Below are 19,509 nucleotides of genomic sequence, written 5' to 3'. Positions count from 1 at the left end.
GCTTGAACTACTTCAGTTGTGTGTAATGAATCTAAAATATATGAAAGTCTAATGTTTATTAGTACATTACAGAAAAGAATGAACTTTATCACAATGTACATTGTACATACATACATACACACACACACACACACACACACACACATACATACATACATACATACATACATATATATATATATATATATATATATATATATATATATATATATATATATATATATATATATATATATATATATATATATATATATATATATATATATATATATATATATATATATATATATATATATATATATATATATATATATATATATATGGAAATAAACATTGCAGTCTTCATATGTCTCATCTCGGGTTGTGTGCATCTCCCTTTTACTCAACTCGCCAACTTATTCACCCTCGCCATATAGCCTATGTACTTCATAAAGGGTGGGACGCAGACCTGAATTCCATATGAATTCCATATTCAAGTTATGGCCTTACCACTGATTTGAGTTGCCCTGGTAATTTAATTTAGCAGACCCAGGAATAATCAAGTTGTAGTCCTGGTCAAACAATCAGCCATTAAACGACAATATTTCATGTGCACATAAATTAACATACTATAAAAATTCAAGCTAGTTAGTGTTAATGGATTTAAAAGTTCTATTACACACTATTAAGTTACATTTTCTTTGCTCCCTTGCTTGCATTTTATTATAATAATTACAATGTGCAATCTGTGTTGGTTCCACTTAATCTTAATTCTAAGGTGAAACAGCATTTGGCAGAGCAGATTTGTTGGCTGAACCTGTGTTTAAGAGAACATAACTAATCTATTTAAAAGCTCCCAGGTCATGAGCCCTGAATATTTATATGTAAATAACCTTGTTGGTAAGTCTGAAGAAGCCTTCAGGCAAAACATGTTGCCGCAAACACAATCTAAATGCACTCGTAGCGGCCAGGCTCTTACTTTTAATGTTGTTCATGCTCTTATTCAACAGCTGTTCTTTATTTAGTTCAGTACTCTTTTTTTTCATAGTAGACCAAAGTTGAACTCGGTGCGAATATCAAATATATTTACTAACAGAAGATCAAGTTAATCTTAAATGTGTCTATTAAAGGAGAACCCAGAACATTTACAACAGGTATACATACATATACATATATATATATATATATAGAGGGATTCGGATTCTGCTCCAGAAAACTGCAGCATGCCATCCAGACTTGCACTGGCAAGCTATTTGGACAGCATGCTGGTGTCTAAATAGGCTGCATATTCAGATTTTGTGGAAATAGGCCCTAAAGATACGTACATACCTTTGACTCACGTCACCCGTCAGACATGGGTGTTACTGTACAGTACTGGCCAAAAGTTTTGAGACTGTCAAAAATATTAGTTTTCACAAAGTTTGCTGCTAAACTGCTTTTTGATCTTTGTTTCAGTTGTTTATGTGATGTACGGATACAGTATATAATTATAAGCACTTCATACGTTTCAAAGTCTTTTATTGACAATTACATGAGATTTATGCAAAGAGTCAGTATTGGCAGTATTGGCCCTTCTTTTTCAGGACCTCTGCAATTCGACTGGGCATGCTCTCAATCAACTTCTGGGCCAAATCCTGACTGATAGCAATCCATTCTTTCATAATAACTTCTTTGAGTTTCTCAGAATTAGTTTTTTGTTTGTCCACCCTCCTCTTGAGGAATGACCACAAGTTCTCAATGGGATTAAGATCTGGGGAGTTTCCAGACCATGGACCCAAAATTTCAACGTTTTGGTCCCAGAGCCACTTAGTTATCACTTTTGCCTTATGACATGGTGCTCCATCGTGCTGGAAAATGTATTGTTCTTCACCAAACTGTTGTTGGTTTGTTGGAAGACGTTGCTGTTGGAGGGTGTTTTGGTACCATTCTTTATCCATGGCTGTGTTTTTTGGCAAAATTGTGAGTGAGCACACTCCCTTGGATGAGTAGCAACCCCACACATGAATGGTCTCAGGATGCTTTACTGTTGGCATGACACAAGACTGATGGTAGCACTTACCTTTTCTTCTCCTGACAAGCCTTTTTCCAGATGCCCCAAACAATTAGAATGGGGCTTCATCTGAGAATATGACTTTGCCCCAGTCCTCAGCAGTCCATTCACTATACTTTCTGCAGAAGATCAATCTGTCCCTGATGTTTTTTGGGAGAGGAGTGGCTTTTTTGCTGCCCTTCTTGACACCAGGCCATTTTCCAAAAGTCTTCGCCTCACTGTGCGTGCAGATGGGCTCACACCTGCCTTCTGCCATTCCTGAGCAACCTCTGCACTGGTTGCACTCCGATCCCGCAGCTGAATCCTCTTTAGGAGACGATCCTGGCACTTGCTTGACCTTTCTTGGATGCCCTGAAGCCTTCTTCACAAGAATTTAACCTCTTTCCTTGAAGTTCTTGATGGTCCTATAAATTGTTGATTTAGCTGCAATCTTAGTAGCCACAATATCCTTGCCTGTGAAGCCATTTTTATGCAATGCAATGAAGGCTGCATGCGTTCCCTATTAACATGTCAAGTCTGCCATTCTAACCCATTTAGCCTGACATAATAATCTCCAGCCTTACGCTCGTCAACATTCTCACCTGAGGTCCTTTAATGACAGCAATGAAATGCGGTGGAAAGCTTTTTTTGGGATTCAGTTAATTTCCATGGCAAAGAAGGACTATGCAATTCGTCTGAACACTCTTCATAACATTCTGGAGTATATGCAAATTGCTATTATAAAAACTTAAGCACCAACTTTTCTAATTTCCATTATTTTTGACAGTCTCAACACTTTTGGCCAGGACTGTATGTGTGGGTTGCTGGGTGTTTGAAATGATGGAGCAGCACGTGCGTGACATCATGCAGGGAGCGGCGTGCACAAACAAGTTGGACGTCAAGCATGTGTACGACCCTTAAATCAGAGGTCCCCATCTAGCTAACTCAAACTCAAAGGGCCATATGCAATTAACTTTTTCACCTGAGTTATCTCCTTGGAGATAATTTTCATCTTCTCTTTGAATGAACTTTTCAGCATTTTAGAATTGGAAATGTACCCAAAAGTTGGTAAAAAAAGTTCTATTAAATTTATTTTGAGTATTTTCTTGCTTGTTTTGGCTCAAAAGGCTAATTTATGACACGTTGTGAAAATATCACCTGAGGGAAAACTCAGGAGAAAAAGTTAAAGGGGTTCTGTGGGGGTTTCTGAGGAGAAAAACTGCCACTTACCTGGGGCTTCTATCAGCCCCCTTCAGCGGTAATGTCCCACGCCGTCCTGCTCCCATCCGCCGTTCCCCGCAGCCGGCACCGGGCTATTATTCGTCTGTCACACAGACGAATAATGCGCGCTGCCGCACCTCCGCTCACATCGCCCGAGGCTTACTGCGCAGGCGCAGTACAACGGTTTCTTGTACTGCGCTTGTGCAGTAAGCTTCCGATGACGCAGGCGGAAGCGAGCGGGTGCGCGACCACTGTAGCGCAGCCGCAGTTGGATCCCATGCCGCGCTAGACCGGGGCCGGCGGCGGAGAACGGCAGATGGGAGGAGATCGGCGTGGGACATTACCGCTGCAGGGGGCTGATAGAAGCCCAAGGTAAGTGTCTGTTTTTCTCATAAGAATCCCCCCACAGAACTCCTTTAATTGCATATGGGCCAAAGAGTGCTTCCAAACATGTAAAAGTTGGCTTTTGTTATTTAGAAGGCCAACATATTTTACATACAAATGTAGTTAAGAGTTCTGAACATGCATTCTCTGCCTGGCTGTGCATGCAAGTGTATTTAAAGTACTCCTGACCTGGTACCCCCCTCCCCATTAAACTTTTAATAAGGTTTTATTATTGGTGCTGTGACTATGCGCCCCCTGTGGCCCCTGTTCACTCCGTCGTAATCTTTAACTGAGCAAACCGTCGAAGATGGGCGGGGAGGAAATGGCAGTTATCCTACCTTCTGCCGTCCATAATTCTGCCACCTCCACTCACCGCTTTAGCTCCAGATAGGATTCACTGTACACAGCGCGCAAGGTAGCTGCGCTGTGTGTGGGCTTGTGGTAACTGAGGTTGGATATTCTTCCGACGACCTCATTTACCACAAGCCCGCGCACAGTGCAGCTCCCCTACGTGTTGTGTGCAGTGAATCATATCTGGAACTAAAGTGGAGGGGGTGGAGTTAAGAACAGGCAGAGGGGAGGAAGAACTGCCACTTCCTCCCCACCCATAATCAATGGCAGAAAGGGGGGCACTGGAGGGGAGAGGATGGTGTTGTGTGCGGTTACCAGTAATATAACAATATTAATAGTATGGGGGGGGGATCAAGTCAGGGGTACTTTAAGGGGGCTGGAATGGCTTTATGACTGGACAGTAGGTCAGAGTGTGTTTGTACAGACATAACCGAATATCCCAACCCAACCACAGCATTGGGCAATTACTAATGTCCATATGCGACTTTTGCATTAGCCAGTTAACCCTATGAATTGGTATAATTCACAAGATACATGGGATGAAATTAAACTCCATTGTATACCTGGATCTTCTTCCAAGAGGCCTGATGCAGCCAGCTTGTTTCGGAGTGCATGATAATAATTTTCAAGTCCCTGGAATAGATAACAGAGTAAATGTACATTATATCTTTATAAAGTATGATAACATTTCTGGCACTTAAAGCCCTAGTTTATGCACTTTTCTCCTAAATAAAGCCACTTCATAGAATGCAATGATAAACAAAACTCTCCCGATATGGTATTATTGGGCGCTGGATAATTACGATAATAGAATATCGGTAATTTTACGCTTTACCTAACCTTCCACTCACAGTTAGGCCTGGGCTCACTGGAGAGTTTTCATCCATGTATGCACTTTGGAGAAATCAATGGCGACTCCCAAAGGGCTAGGCTAATAATAGCCTATGGCCACGATTCCACTACCACCATTTGCAGCATTTTGGAAGCAGTTTCAATCAGGGAATGCAGGGGCCAAAAATGTTATCATTTGAACTGCCCCAGAAATCGCGCTGTTTTTAGCAGCAACATTTTTACGATCTCTAGTGAACCCCAGGACTACCCCCCCCCCCGCCTACTGCTAACACTAACCTTCCGCTATCTATGCCAAACACTTACACCCCCCCCCCCTTCACTAAGCCTAAATACGCTACACTGGAGTGTAAGCCTTTGGCAGAGTCCACTGTTTCTTAGTGTATTCTACATGATCGCATGCTCCTTTCCTATAACCCCCCTTATACTCGTATTACTGGGCCTAACTAACCAGCCCAAAATTGCATGATCATGAATCCTGTACAGCTTTGTCCAATGTTGTACAACTTTGTTACACCTGGCATCTATTGCATCACTGTATGTATTTATTGTCTAGCGCTGCGCAATATGTTAGCGCTTCATAAATAAAACTAGTAAAAAGGCCCGCCCGTTAAACTGGCGCTAGGTCACAGCCACTACCCCCCACAATGCACGCACATATGCGTCCCGCTTGCTCGTTCCCCACCACTGTCTGAAGTATATGCACACAGGGAGCTGCTTGCTCGGCAGTTGGAAAAAGCTGTTATTTCCCACAATGCAATGAGAACCTCTGTGAACCACACACAGCAAACTGCCAGATAACTGCCCTGGCTGCGCACATGCTCAGTACAAAAAAGCCAGGGACACACAACCATTCAGTTGATGACACAGGGACACTTGCATTTTATAGTATAGGATGAACGTTAATAACAATAATAATACCCTACCATTATCTAAGATGCAGAACATTTATATTGCACTTTTCTCCTGGCAAACTCAAAGCACCAGAGCTACAGCCACTAGGACACGCTCTATAAGCCGTAGCAGTGTTAAGGAGTCTTGCCCAAGGTCTCCTCACTAAATAGGGGGGGGGGGGTTGAACAGTAATAGACGGGATTCCAACCCCTGTGTCGGACGCAAAGCCCTTAACCATTACACTATCAGGCTCATATCTGATAACTTACCACGTCGCAGATATCTCCACCGCAGGCCATTCGGACTACCGCTATAGCCACAATTACTATTGTGCTCTGTGGGGCTGCCAAGTTTCCAAGTACTGTGGGTGCCTACATTTCCCACACTGCTTTGGTAAAGCTCACCTCATCACACAAATCTCACACATATCACCTCTGGGGAAAGGTGAAAAGCTCACTGAGGGAAAACAGGAAATGGGGCCAGTCTGAGGAGGTACTAGGCCGTCAGTGGTGTGTCAGTATAGACTGCGAGCAGCCTGATCTTTAGAGCTTGATATATTAAGGTGCCCATTAACGGTACAATTTTTTCTTCAGATTCGATCTTTCGATGCAATTTCAACGATCAAAACCTGAAGGCAATAATTTATTTTTTTCCATTAACAATCAATTTAAGAAGGTTTTGCATTCCGTTTCAATCCAACTTTCGGATTGATGTTTATTCCTTTTCCAATCAACCAAAGAATCATTTCACATCTATTTGTGCCACACACGGTGAAGTTTTCTATACGATTTGAGCATAAAAATCACATGAAAAGATCAAAGCTGAAGGAAAAATTTTACCGCTAATTGGCACCTCAAGAAAGACAATATCATTTGAAATCCAATTCTGTAAAATATGTCTGAACTAGAGCTTTAAAATTTGTAGTCTGCATAAAAGCATATAAATTGTGTTATGCTGAAACCTCCCCAGACACTGAGGGGAAGATGTGTGCGGAATGTGACGAGGAAATGCGAGCAAGATGACACCTATGAAAGGTATTCATGTTCATGTGACACTGCAGCTATCTGAAACATTACCCGTATAATTAGAATACATTAAAACAAGATCTGTCACAACACTTCAACATTAAAAATCAAACCGCATACACTGCAGCTATTCATGTCAAGCATCCTAAAACATTTCCATTTCCTAGTTGTGAAACAATCCCAGCTCCTGTTAAGTAAACTGTGCCGCATTAAAGACACTCAGACACTTTTATACTTAGCTAGACTGAGAAATGATTAGAAACTGTCAGTTTGTTACTGCAGTCTAACAGAATGCTGAAGCACCTTGGGGTAACCCAAAACTAGTAGGAAATTTTATAAGCTATAGGCTTGCTATACACCAGCGGTTCTAGATGTACAGAGGTGTAGCTAGTGTTTTCAGCGCACGGGGACAAAACAGTTTTTGCAACCCCCACGCAAAAAATTGGTGTGGCCACGTGTTAGAATGTGGGTGTGGTCATGATGGGTGGCGCAAAATATACAAATTGTATTTAGACGCAAAATATACAAATTGTATTTAGATGTGCCTCATTCCCTGTTTAGATAGTCAGTGTGCCCCCTTATAGACAGCCAATAATGCCCCTTCCCCCTTTTAGATAGCCAGATGTGCCCTCCTTTACATAGCCAGATTTAACAGCAGAAGACTCACTGGCTCCAATGTTCCAGCAATGACATCATCTCTCTGCAGCACTCCCAGCGTCCTCTTCTTGGTAACAGCGGAGGCTCTTGTCACATGACATTGCTGTTACCATGGAGAGGACGCTGGGTGCGCTGCAGAGGAGAGAGGACATCATCACTCGAACGTCAGGGCCATTGAGTCTTCTGCTGTTAACGTTTTCGCACTCCTCTGCAGAGGAAATGAGAGAATCAGTGGGCACTTCAGACGGCCAGCGAGTCACCTCTCACGCATGTGGGGGATGTGGCAGACATGCTGAGTGCCCTCATAGTACTGTAGCTGGGGAACACAGCTTTAATGGATGAAAGCCTGGCTTCAGGGGCATAAAGACGTAATTTGCATATACTGTACAGTAGTGATGCATTGTCGGAGTCCACAGCCACTTAAAGTACCCCTGAACCAGGTTGAAAATGATATACTCATTATACCTGTTTAACTTCATGTGCTGTGACATGCCTCACAGCACCTGGCTCCCCCTTCAGCACCCACCCTGTCCCCCGTTCTGCTTAGTCGAAAACTTGAACAGAACGTCGATTATGGGCTGGGAGGAAGTGTCAGTTCTTCCTCCTCTCTGCCCGTCCTTAGCTCCACCCCTGCACTTGCCGCTTACAGTTCCCGGTCTGAGTAGCGCACAAAGCGCGCAGGGGAGCTGCACAGTGCGGGCCACTGATAATTTAGGTCAGAATGGTAGTGTAATAACACACTATTGTTCTGACCTCAATTATCACAAGCCCACACACAGCGCTGCTCACCTGCATGATGTGTGCGGTACTCAGATCGGGACTGTATGCTGAGATTGCAGGGGCAGAGCTAAGGATGGGCAGAGAGGAGGAAGTACTTACACTTCCTCCTAGCCCCTCATCGAAAAGACTAAGTACAGCAGAGGTTAGAGGGGGAGCTGGAGAGAGAGGAGGATCGTACTGTGACATGTCACAGCAGAAAAAAATCAAATAACATTTAAAAAAGTATATTGTTCAAAACCCCGCTGAATTATCGCAAATAACTTCTGTTTTAAGAAGGCAGACTACACTTACTGCAGTCCGTGTCTGCAAAGAGACTCAATGTGAAAAAAGTGAGGCGCCTCAATGCGTCTTTACAAACAGCTGGATTTTTCCTGTTAAAGAGACTCCGTAACAAAAATGTAATCCTGTTTTCTACCATCCTACAAGTTCCTATACCTATTCTAATGTGCTCTGGCTTACTGCAGCACTTTCTACTATTACCATCTCTGTAATAAATCAGCTTATCTTTCCCCTGTCGGACTTGTCACCCTGTGTCTGGAAAGCTGCCAAGTTCTTCAGTGTTGTAGTTCTGCTATGCATCTCCCCGCTCCAGGCCCCTCTCTGCACACTGGCTGTATGTTATTTAGATTAGGGCAGCTTCTCTCTGCTCTATTATCTTTTACAAGCTGGGCTTTCACATACTGAGGAATTACATAGGGGCAGAGCTGTCTGCACTCTGCAGGAAGAAACAGCCTGACACTTCAGTGGATGAAAGCTGCAGGGGGAAAGAAACACACAAATGATCTCTTGAGATTCAAAAGGAAGGCTGTATACAGCCTGCTTGTGTATGGATGTATTTTCTATGTGTGGACATACTGTACATCAACCTACTTCCTGTTTTGGTGGCCATTTTGTTTGTTTATAAACAAACTTTTTAAAACTGTTTTTAACCACTTTTAATGCAGCGGGGAGCGGCAAAATTGTGACAGAGGGGAATAGGAGATGTCCCCTAACGCACTGGTATGTTTACTTTTGTGCGATTTTAACAATACAGATTCTCTTTAACAAAGCCTTTAACACAGTTTATAAATACCCCCTTTGTATAAGATTCCTTACATAGGTGCCATAAATGTGTGCATGATATTTCAATGTCAATTACAGTGTGCATAGACATATACATATTAAATTCCGGAGTCACCTGTCCAATATCTCAGTCTGTCATCATATTATTTTGAATCTACTTTTGCAGCAAGCTGCTAGCTGTTCTCATGTACTTTTATCAGCAACAAGCCAATGAGGAAAATGGAGAAGAGGGTGTAAAACCAACAACATATGGAGATCACCTCTTTTAGAAGGATAATTGAACTGCACGCTTGTTGAGTAGATTGGCATGAACAGCTGACAAATTTGCCACCTTCAGCCTCCTGTGTGAAAGAGGCCTTAAAGCAGACTGGAACTTTTGCATAGCACATGATAAAAAGTTTTAATGCCACATGGACATGCTTTAGAAATGTACTACATTTGGTGTGTGTTTATTTACACTTCATCAGAGTGTAATTAGCCTTATCAGTAGGTGTGACTCTGGATCCTCCATCTTGGCCTCCACTGTTGTGTGTGTGGACTCCTGGAACATGTCTGACAAGAGCTTGTCAGTTATGTTTGCATGGCTGCGCTCCCCAATCATGTACAAGTAGCCATACTGCACTTGCTCAACCACAGCCGTGTCTGCGCATAAAGCCGAAGCTGCTTGTATACAAGCCGTTTCGGTTTAGTGCGCATAGATAAAAAGCACATATTACCACTAGTAGGATCACTTTATTTCTTCACACAGCTCTCTCTACTTTAAGATTGTTCGTTCTGAGATTTGCAGCTACTGAGACTGAACCTTTTTCTGCACAGGGTGTTGCTACAAACGCTTTACTTAATTCTCTAGTAATCAACTTGCTGAAAAAAGTTCCTGGTAGGAAGGGTTTATGAGTCTCCAGCAATTCCACCAGTATTTTTATGGTCTTCACCTCCTACAAAGCTCATAAAAGCATTCCCCCTTTATGAGTGTACTAGTACTAAGTGGTAATGTGTGCCCCAATATACAGTATTCAAAGTGTCCTTCAAAGGGTTGATCAGGCTGAAAAGATGTGATTTAGCATTTTTAAGTGATAACCAGTAAAAATGCAGATATTTACATATAAATTGTGCCATTTTTGTAGGGAGCAGACCTTTTATACACAGACCCCATTGTCAATTCAAAATGCCTAGACAGAATCAATATATGTAGCTTTTTTTCCCCGTAGTATGACAATCTTAGTAACAAACTCCACCATCTAAGGCCCCATTCACACTTGCGTTCTGTCACGCAAACGGACCGGATCCGCATTGGAGCCGGACCTGATACGCATGGGAGCCGTACGGCACCTATCCGCATGCGATGCGGATCCGGTCCGTTTGCATGCGTATTTCTTGCGGTGTGAACGCCGCTGCCATGCGGATCCGGGGAAAAAAATAATAAAAAAATAACAAAAGTACCTAAACTTGTTGGGGACTGCAGAAGGTGAACCTGGTGCACCTGTAGAATCAGGTCCTCCGCTGTAGGCCTCACCTCCACCTCCGACATACTGCCAAACAGCTCGAGCACGTAAGTCACTGCTGCTCCACTGCTGCCCATATGTCCCCATCCGAAATGGCCGCTAGAATCCGCATAGGAAGTGGGGTAGAACGTCAGGTGTTTGCATCCTGTGTGTTCTGTGCTTTCCGTTCCCCATAGGTTTCCATATCCGCATGGTGCAGTCAGGATCCGTTCCGGGTGCGTGGGCCGGATGAGCCGGACCCAAAAAATAGCGCATGTTGGAAAAGCCTCCGGAGTCCGGATCTGATCGGGCTCCGTACTGTACGGAACGTACGCGTGGGAACGTCTGCATAGCGTTTGCATTGCTATGCGGAACGTACGTTCCGTTTGTACAGTATACGGTCCGGATCCGATCAGGCGGATCCGGACAGGGAACGCTAATGTGAACCGGGCCTTAGTCCATATTTGTATAAATATGGTAATACCTACTACAGAACTTCCATGGACACTGTAACAGAAATATAGCTTTCTTCTAGATGCCCATTAAAGTGGACCTGAACTCTTGCACAGGACACAAGGAAAACATAACAGAAATGCACTCTGCATGTATTTAGAGAGTTTAGCCTGTGTAATTCCCCCTCATTTGTGTCTAATCACTACTTGTAATTTGATCCCTACCGTGTCACATGCCTGACTATGGCAGATAAGCACATTTGAAAGCACAGGCTGTAAACAATCTGTCTGCTTCCATGAATCAGGAAGTAGAAACTACAGATTTAGTTTAGGATTTGTATCAGCTGTAACAAAGAAATGTTTTTTTTGTTTTGTTTAAAGGTGGTTATGCTGTCGTGTATCTTTTAGAGCAGAGAGGACATTCTGAGTTCAGGTCCACTTTAATCACACTGACCAACTCTTGGCCCTGCCACAGGTAACGCCACATTTGAGGTCCCCGCACTGTAGAGTTATCTAGAAAATCTTTTTGGTGAAGTCTATAACATTTTTAAAGTAATGTCTCTTACCTGTAAGTAAGGAAAAAAAGTTAGATAATCACCTCAGTAGGGGAAACTTCCCAATAGTCCAAAAGCTTTTCCCATCTCCCGAAGCCCCTCTGTTCCTCCGTTGGACCCCTTTAAAAATATTCAACATTAATGTTGAATATTGCCCATTGTCGCACTGCGCAGGAACTGAGAATGGCCCACTCCTATGCGCAGCTGCTCATACCAAGTATGAAGAAGAAAGTAACCGGGCACCAGTGGTTGCTATGCAAATCACCAATTTATTTAATCCCCAGTGATCGATACTGACATAGACAAAGTATATGCCGCCTGACAGCCGTTGCGGCTCACTTCCTCAAAGACCAAGCACAAAGCGGGGCTCGCTTTCATGCTCGTGAAACAGCTGCCTGGCCGCATACACCTCGTCTATGTCTGTATTCATCTCTGGGAATTAAATAAATTAGTGATTTTCAAAACAACCACTGGTGCCCGGATACTTCCTTCTTCATACTTGGCCAATGGATTTCTAGCAATCCAGAGGCAAACTGGTCACCTACTAACCCCAGGAACTGCTAAGTCTTGAATCTAGTGCTGACCCTTTTCTAATTTCTCACAATTTTTGGGATTTTGTCTCCATGCACGTGTGGCTCTGTGCTACTGCGCAGGCATGGACCCACTGGCACCTGTACAGTGCGGCCACGTGCATACACTCGTGTGAAGATAAAGAGGGTCCCAAGCTGGCAGCGAGGGAGTTATGGAGGATAGAGAATGTCTGGAGCATCCAGAATCTTCCCTCTTAAGTGGTACCAAACCTTTTTTTTTTTTTACCATTATAGGTTTGCTTTGAGGTAGAAACAAAGAAAACTGGAACATTAGTCAAGCAAATGTCCAGGGCACCCAACAGGTGATCAGCTGCTGAGTGAAACGGGAAAGTAGAAAACTGGAACAAAAGCTGAGCCAATCGGGCTTTGTTAAATGAAGCAAAGTATCTCATTTCTGCTTTACATTTGCACCCGTTATCCATGTAGGAATCCTATTCGGTTGCTCTAGTTTTCTTTGTCGCCCATTTTTGATAAATTGGCCCCAATCTCTCTTTGTTTACTGGCTCAAGGACAAGGGAGAAATCACCGTGGGACCCATAGAACAAATACCAACTCGTACCATCCAAACATTTTGCTTTCATTTACATTTTTAGTATTTCTATTTTAGACAAGCTACCCTGAATAACTGTTTCTATAATGTTAGTCTAGTTAAAATGACTTGTCGCATGCATCTTAATGGCGGGTGCCACCTGCAGTCTGAATCCCATCAGTGCATGTCTTAGAGCTTGTACTGACCTATATGCAGAGTGCAGTCATGTGGACACACATTGCTCATCGCTGTGCTGACCTGTACAGCACCCTCCATGGAGTCTACGCTTACATTAAACACCACCTCTGGCACTCAAGTACATGTCGGCATGTCTACGCCGCTGCCGATGCTACACAAACTGCATCATCACAAATGACATGCGTTTCTGTTTAGGACACAGATCAATTTTTACACTTATAAAAAACAGCTGAGTTGGAATGCCTTATTTAACAGGCGTAACTAGTTGTATTTGAATATACATACAATTACAATTTGTGAATCGAGGCTGTGCCTCTTAATAGCAGACAAGAATACAGTGAAAACAACAAAATTGAGGGTTTAAGGGCATAATTTTAATGATCAATTATAAAACCTAGCTTTTACTTACCATAATCATATCAAGTCAAATGTGACGCAGCACAGGAAAAAAGTTCCTTGAGTCATGGTTAATTCCACATGACATAGCCTAACGCACGTTTCACGGCCTTGAGCATGGCCGCTTCTTCAGAGGTATAATTTCACAAGTTCATAGATCCAGACAAGGAAAAGTAAAACATAAGATATGGAGTTTTAGTATCCAGCCATATTTAGGCTGCTCCCAGCGTTGCTATCGTCCAGTCAGTACAAGATTCACATGAACGTATATAGCAAACAGCAAGTATAGCTGCAGCCAGATCAATCAGTATAAAGCCAATATGAATAGGTAATAGCAACCTGTTACTCAAGAGAGGATAACATGGGCGATAGTGCAGAGGTGACGTGGCTGGATGTAGCCCGCCACATCCTGCCATGCCACCGCCGCAGCTATATCTTATGTTTTTACTTCTTCTTGTCACAATTTATAGACTTGTGAAATTCTGCCTCTGAAGAAGCGGCCATGTTCAAGGCCGTGAAACGCGCGTTAGGCTATGTTATGTGGAATTAAGCATGGCTCAAAGAGCTATTTTTACTGTGCTGCGTCACAATTGACTTTAGATGATTATTATTATTTAATTAAAAGCTACATTTTATAATTATGGGGGGGGGGGGGGGGGGGGGGGAGGTATTAGAGGTGCCTACACTCTATCCCCTATGCTATGAAGGCATTTTGTATTGACCTGAAGAAGCGGGTCATGACCCGTGAAACGCATTGTCCGGTTGCTTTTTTTTTTTTTAAATAAAAACATGTTTCCAGTTGAACTGGTGCATCTATATCTATACTACAGGTAGTCCTTGGTTAACGAACGAGATAGGGACTGCCCACTCGTTCTTAACCTGAATCTGTCCGTAAGTCGGGACTACCTGTTCTGGCCCGTTGAAAAGAAGGAATATGGGCAGCGGAAGGTAAATAGAGGCCTACTCACCTGATCCTCGGCGGTAGAAGGTGCCCTCGTGGTGCCCTTAAGGTCCGCAGCCCGTCCTCTCGCTTTCTCCATTGTTCCCCGGCGGCTCCTGGCCTCACATGCGGTGCATAATGACGTAATCAGGAAGAGCCCCCTAGTGGCGGCGCTTCCTAATTGCATCATTATGCGCCGCATGTGAAGCCAGGAGCCGCCGGGAAACAATAGAGGAAGCGAGAGGACGGGCTGCGGACCTTCCGGGCACCTTCTACCGCCAAGGATCAGGTGAATAGGCATCTATTTACCTTCCGCTGCCCATATTTTTCCTTTTCAACGGGGCAGAACAGGTAGTCCCCGGTGGGCGTGACGTCATGCGACGGGGCAGAGCTATTTTCGCGGCGTTCGTATCGGCGGGTCGTTCGTAAGCCGGGCGTTCGTAACGCGGGGACTACCTGTATATACTATATTAAACTATATCTTCTGGAGAGGTAAGAGCTTACCTCTTTTTATTTTGAAACTCAAATAGAACAGGGCACATCCATCCTACCCATTATGTTTTAGAATTGATCATTAATACGAAGCCCTTAAACCCTCAATTTTGTTGTTTGTATTCTTAGTTGTATTTGAACATGGTGCAACCCTATAAGATTACAGAGCAAAAACAACCGCACACATCACAGCCTGGCCCTGTTTGAAGTTGTAAACAGTTATCGGCACTCTACTCCATCGATCACTTAGCAATCTTTCACTTTAGCTCACCTTGAGGTGCTGTAAGTCAGTTTCAATCTTTGCAATGTAATGTAACATGTGTTTGAATGTCTCTGAAGGTGGGTTCGGCTCAGAGAGCTCGCTATAGGGAGCGCTTAGCCTTTCTGCTACGGAGGAGGAAGAAATATTGGCTTGCTGGTCAGTAAATGTGCACTGGGTAGAAGTCTCATGACAAATGTAATCTTCATCTGTGGAACTTTCCTGTATGCTCTCATACCCATCCAGAATCAGATACTTCCCTGCATAAAAAAACAAAACATTAAACACGGGATCTGTAGAAGTAAAAAACAAAAAAACCCTCACCCCCAAGCAAAGGACAGATTATCACCGAAGCAAGAAAAAAGGACGCAGCAGCCCTTTCGGTAAAAACAGTGCTGCCATAGGCGCCTATAATAAAAGCCACATTTTATGGCTATGAAGATAAATTTAAGCGCACGGCGGTGGCCCGTTAGCAGCAAGAGGGGACAATGTGGCTTGTGGATAACTTCTAGTTATCCGAAAGCCAGTTTTTTCCCTACAAGCCTGGCTGTGGAAATTGTCCCCTTTTGCCGCTTATCGGGCGCTAAAATTTACCTTCATTCATACAGCGGCTTTGCGGAAGAGTGGGGGTTAGCTCTAGGCATGAATTTAGTGTTAGGCACCACCAGGAAGGTGAGGGGGTCTTAGGGTTAGGCACCCTAGGGGTGAATTTAGTGTTAGGCACCACCAGGAAGGTGAGGGGGTCTTAGGGTTAGGCACCCTAGGGGTGAATTTAGTGCACCACCAGGAAGGTGAGGGGGTGGCAGTAAATATTACCAATATTTTATGCAGTGGTCGAATACCGCTAAGTTTAGCAAAATTTTACTAGCGGCACTCCCCTACGCCCTTTTTTTCCAGGCGCCTTTTTTTTTTAAATATTTATTACAATCACCTGATATCCGATATTGCATTTCGTCCAAACGTTTCTCTTTCCTACAATCCTTATTGTGCTCTTCCATCTGAAGCTCCCGAGCATCAAAGAACTGTTCGCCGCTCTCATCCAGAGACTGATTAGTCAGTTCCGTGCCTAACCTGCTGCGATCAGAATACCTGTCTTCAGATTTCTGATACAAAGGTGATTGTCTGCTAGAACAGCTCTCTCTGCTTTTCTTCCGCTGGTGGTTAAGGCCCGGCGGCCTCGCCTGCCGTTCACTCCCTCCCTTTTGTTCCTGAGAACTTCGGCTGCAGAAACGGCGGAAATTTTCTGCTTCCTCCTTCTGAAGAAGCTTCACTTGCTGCACCAACAACTGTTTAAGTCGTTCCACTAAAAAAACAACGAGGAAAAGAGAATGTTAAGGTACGTTGACAAGCTGAAATGAGAAAAATGTTCTCAACAATTAACTAAACTTTGCTGAAATACCAGCTACCCATCTTGCTAAAGGCTTGTTTACATGGACTTTACATTTGTATTTCAGCTGCATGTCTGAAGCACTTTGAACACATCTTAAAAGCAGAGTTTGAACTTTGAATGAGATTTCTGAAGAAGTTTAAAACATAGTTCAGAATTGACTTTGCTTTGTGTTACACATTTTTACATGGAGCCCGATTTATGCTGTCTATTCATATGAACACCTTAAAAGTCTAAAAAGATAACAAAAAACTACTAACCTGCAGAGGCATAACTACAATTCATGGGGCCTCTCAGCAAAATTGTGATGCCTCCACCCAATGTTCACACACCTTCTTGCCCTTCGGGCCCATCTCACAAGGATTAAACAAGTGTGGCCATCATGGTCTTCACACCCATAACAAGTGTAGCCACAAACACACCTGACTTCAAGGATGATGCCGTGTAACAGAGGAAGGAAGGTTCATATTTGGGGCTCCCCATAGCTCTGGGACCCCCTGCGACCACAGGGGCTGCTCCCCTCTAGATACGCCACTGCTTACCTCAGTAGTGGGACTGGGCCACCCAGTGGCTTCCTGTATCTTCTTGAACTGTACACCATCGCCGGGTCCCTCAGAGTGCTACTATGAAGGAGTGGCTGTACTGAACACGTGCAAGTAGGATCTGCTCAAGCCAAGTAGAATGAAGGCGCTAATGCACAGAAGAAAGAAAGCCATGCATGTGTGCCTTTGATCTACTGAGCCTGCACAGACAATGCTTGCGCTTGCATAGTATGTATTGCTCATACGCTGAAAGAGAACCCGAGGTGTGTTTAAAGAATGTTATCTGCATACAGAGGCTGGATCTGCCTATCCAGCCCAGCCTCTGTTGCTATCCCAAACCCCCCTAAGGTCCCCCTGCACTCTGCAATCCCCCATAAATCACAGCTGTGCTGTGAGGCTGTGTTTACATCTGTAGTGTCAGTCTCAGCTGCTCCCCCGCCTCCTGCATAGCTCCGGTCCCTGCCCCCATCCCTTTCCTCCAATCAGCAGGGAGGGAAGGGATGCAGGCGGGGGACCAGAGTTCTGCAGGAGGCGGGGAGAGCAGCAGACTGACACTATAGAGATAAACACAGCCAGCTCTGACAAGCTGTTTGTCAGCAGCGTGGCTGTGATTTATGAAGGATTGCAGAGTGCAGGGGGACCTTAGGGGGGTTTGGGATAGCAACAGAGGCTGGGCTGTATAGGCAGATCCAGCCTCTGTATGCAGATAATATACTTCAAACCCACCTCGGGTTCTCTTGAAGAAACAAACTGTGCTTAGAAGGACCAAGCACTGGAACAGTGGGGTGTAAAAAGATATGGAAAGCCTCTGGATTCCTCAGAGGCTTCTACTAAGTAAAAAAGGTATTTTTTTTTTTTTATTTTTTTTTTTTTAACACTTCAGGATTTCTTTAAGAATGCATTGTTTGCATTAGAAGAATGCATTATCTAACCTTCAGGTTAGATAATTACCTATGTAGAGAGAAGGTTCTGGATGCCATAGAGCTGTCCAAGCCCTTTTGTCACTGCTGTTCCCCGTTAAATTTGCATGCCTTCAGGAATTCTCAGCAAGCTAGAATAATAACTGTGCACATGCAAGCACATACTCTTGTGTCAACAGTGTGGACCCTTTCTTTGGAAGTACTCTGGGACGTTGAACCGAGGGCATGGAGAAAAGACCTGGCAAAGTTCTATGGATTTCAGAGGCTTCCCTTTACAAAGGTAAGCATCTACATCTTACTGCTCTCTGCTGCTAAATTCCATAGGTAGTTAACAGTGAAGCCTCCCGACCCTCCCAGGCACCACTTACGTGCCATGTAGAAATGGTTCTGAGTAAATTTGGGTGCCTGACATGTCTGCTATTTTGATATAAGTAATACTGCCAATATTCTACAAAGGTTTCTACCTAAATATATATCCCTTCCATAAACCCTATGCCTCACACCACCCATCCCTTCTTGCTGTAAATTTTCTAAATCTAACCCTATTGGAAATGCTATGCCTGACATGATCTGTCCCCATGACCAATTAAAAAAAAACCCTCTTACTATAGTGCTTTATGTAACATATTGTTTCGGCACATAGGCCCCCAAAAAGGCCTATATGCCAAATACAGGGAGTCCCAGATTCAAAACCACCCGCTACGATATCGGGGACTCCCTGCATTGTCCCCATGTGCCCCCTCTGCTCCACTTGTATAGTTACAATCAGATAGAGCACCGGCTCACCTGATCCATCTGCAATCACAGACCTCTCCTCTCCTCTCCCGCACTTCTCCCCTAGTGCCAGCTTCTGCTGATCGCGTCATGAGCAGAAGCAGGCACTAGGGCAGCAGTGCAGGAGAGGAGAGGTCTGTGAACACCACTGGAGACGACTGATTAGGGGAGTTGCACTGCCGCTGCTTGTAACTATACACATGCAGCAGAGGGGACACAAGGGGCAGCAGAGAGGACGCAAAGGGGAAACACATGGGGGACAGAAGCGAGCGATGTTAAAACAGCGCAGGAAATTTGGGTGCAGCCGCCACCAAAGGCCATAATAGAAATAACGGCTATAGCTGCGCTCAGTGAGTAATTTGGGCGCCATCAAGACGGAGTTCAAATTACTTTTAAAACACTGTAACTCGACTGCCAGCAATAGCTGGAAGCTGAATTACATCATTCCCCACTATCCACGGCGACCTGGAGGGGGAATAGTAGTTAGCACCACCGGGACTTGTGCAGAAGCAAGGTAAGCCATATATCGGCTTTATCCTGAGCCCAAATCTTCCAGCGGCATATTAATAGGTATGCAGACAGAAGGGCACACATGGGGACACAGGAGTAAACATGGGGACACAATAATTGGGGAGAACATCTACAAGACACCCCTGGAATATGGACACACCAAGTTTAGTATATTTTTCTTCCCTGGTTTTTTACCTCTAAACCTAGGTGCGTCTTGTAGTCCGCAGCATTTTATACGGCAAAGAATATGGTAC

At 44.0% G+C, this 19,509-nt stretch overlaps 1 protein-coding gene across 7 annotated transcripts in view; it reads right to left on the bottom strand.

Annotated features, from left to right (window-relative positions):
* The window catches only part of ARHGEF12 (Rho guanine nucleotide exchange factor 12), a 243,186-nt gene that overhangs the window by 6,414 nt on the left and 217,263 nt on the right, over nt 1-19,509 (bottom strand). For all 7 annotated transcript variants that reach the window (XM_068240993.1, XM_068240996.1, XM_068240994.1 and 4 more), the window contains 3 exons: nt 16,054-16,425; nt 15,135-15,382; nt 4,528-4,597 (listed from right to left, as the gene is read on the bottom strand). In XM_068240993.1, coding sequence (XP_068097094.1) covers nt 4,528-4,597; nt 15,135-15,382; nt 16,054-16,425 — 690 coding nt within the window. The remainder of the gene's footprint in view (nt 1-4,527; nt 4,598-15,134; nt 15,383-16,053; nt 16,426-19,509) is intronic.

The sequence above is a fragment of the Hyperolius riggenbachi genome, chromosome 6 (assembly GCF_040937935.1).
Source record: "Hyperolius riggenbachi isolate aHypRig1 chromosome 6, aHypRig1.pri, whole genome shotgun sequence".
NCBI lineage: Eukaryota > Metazoa > Chordata > Amphibia > Anura > Hyperoliidae > Hyperolius > Hyperolius riggenbachi.
Note: the sequence above shows the minus strand (reverse complement) of the source record. Positions and strands in the feature narration are given on the sequence as shown.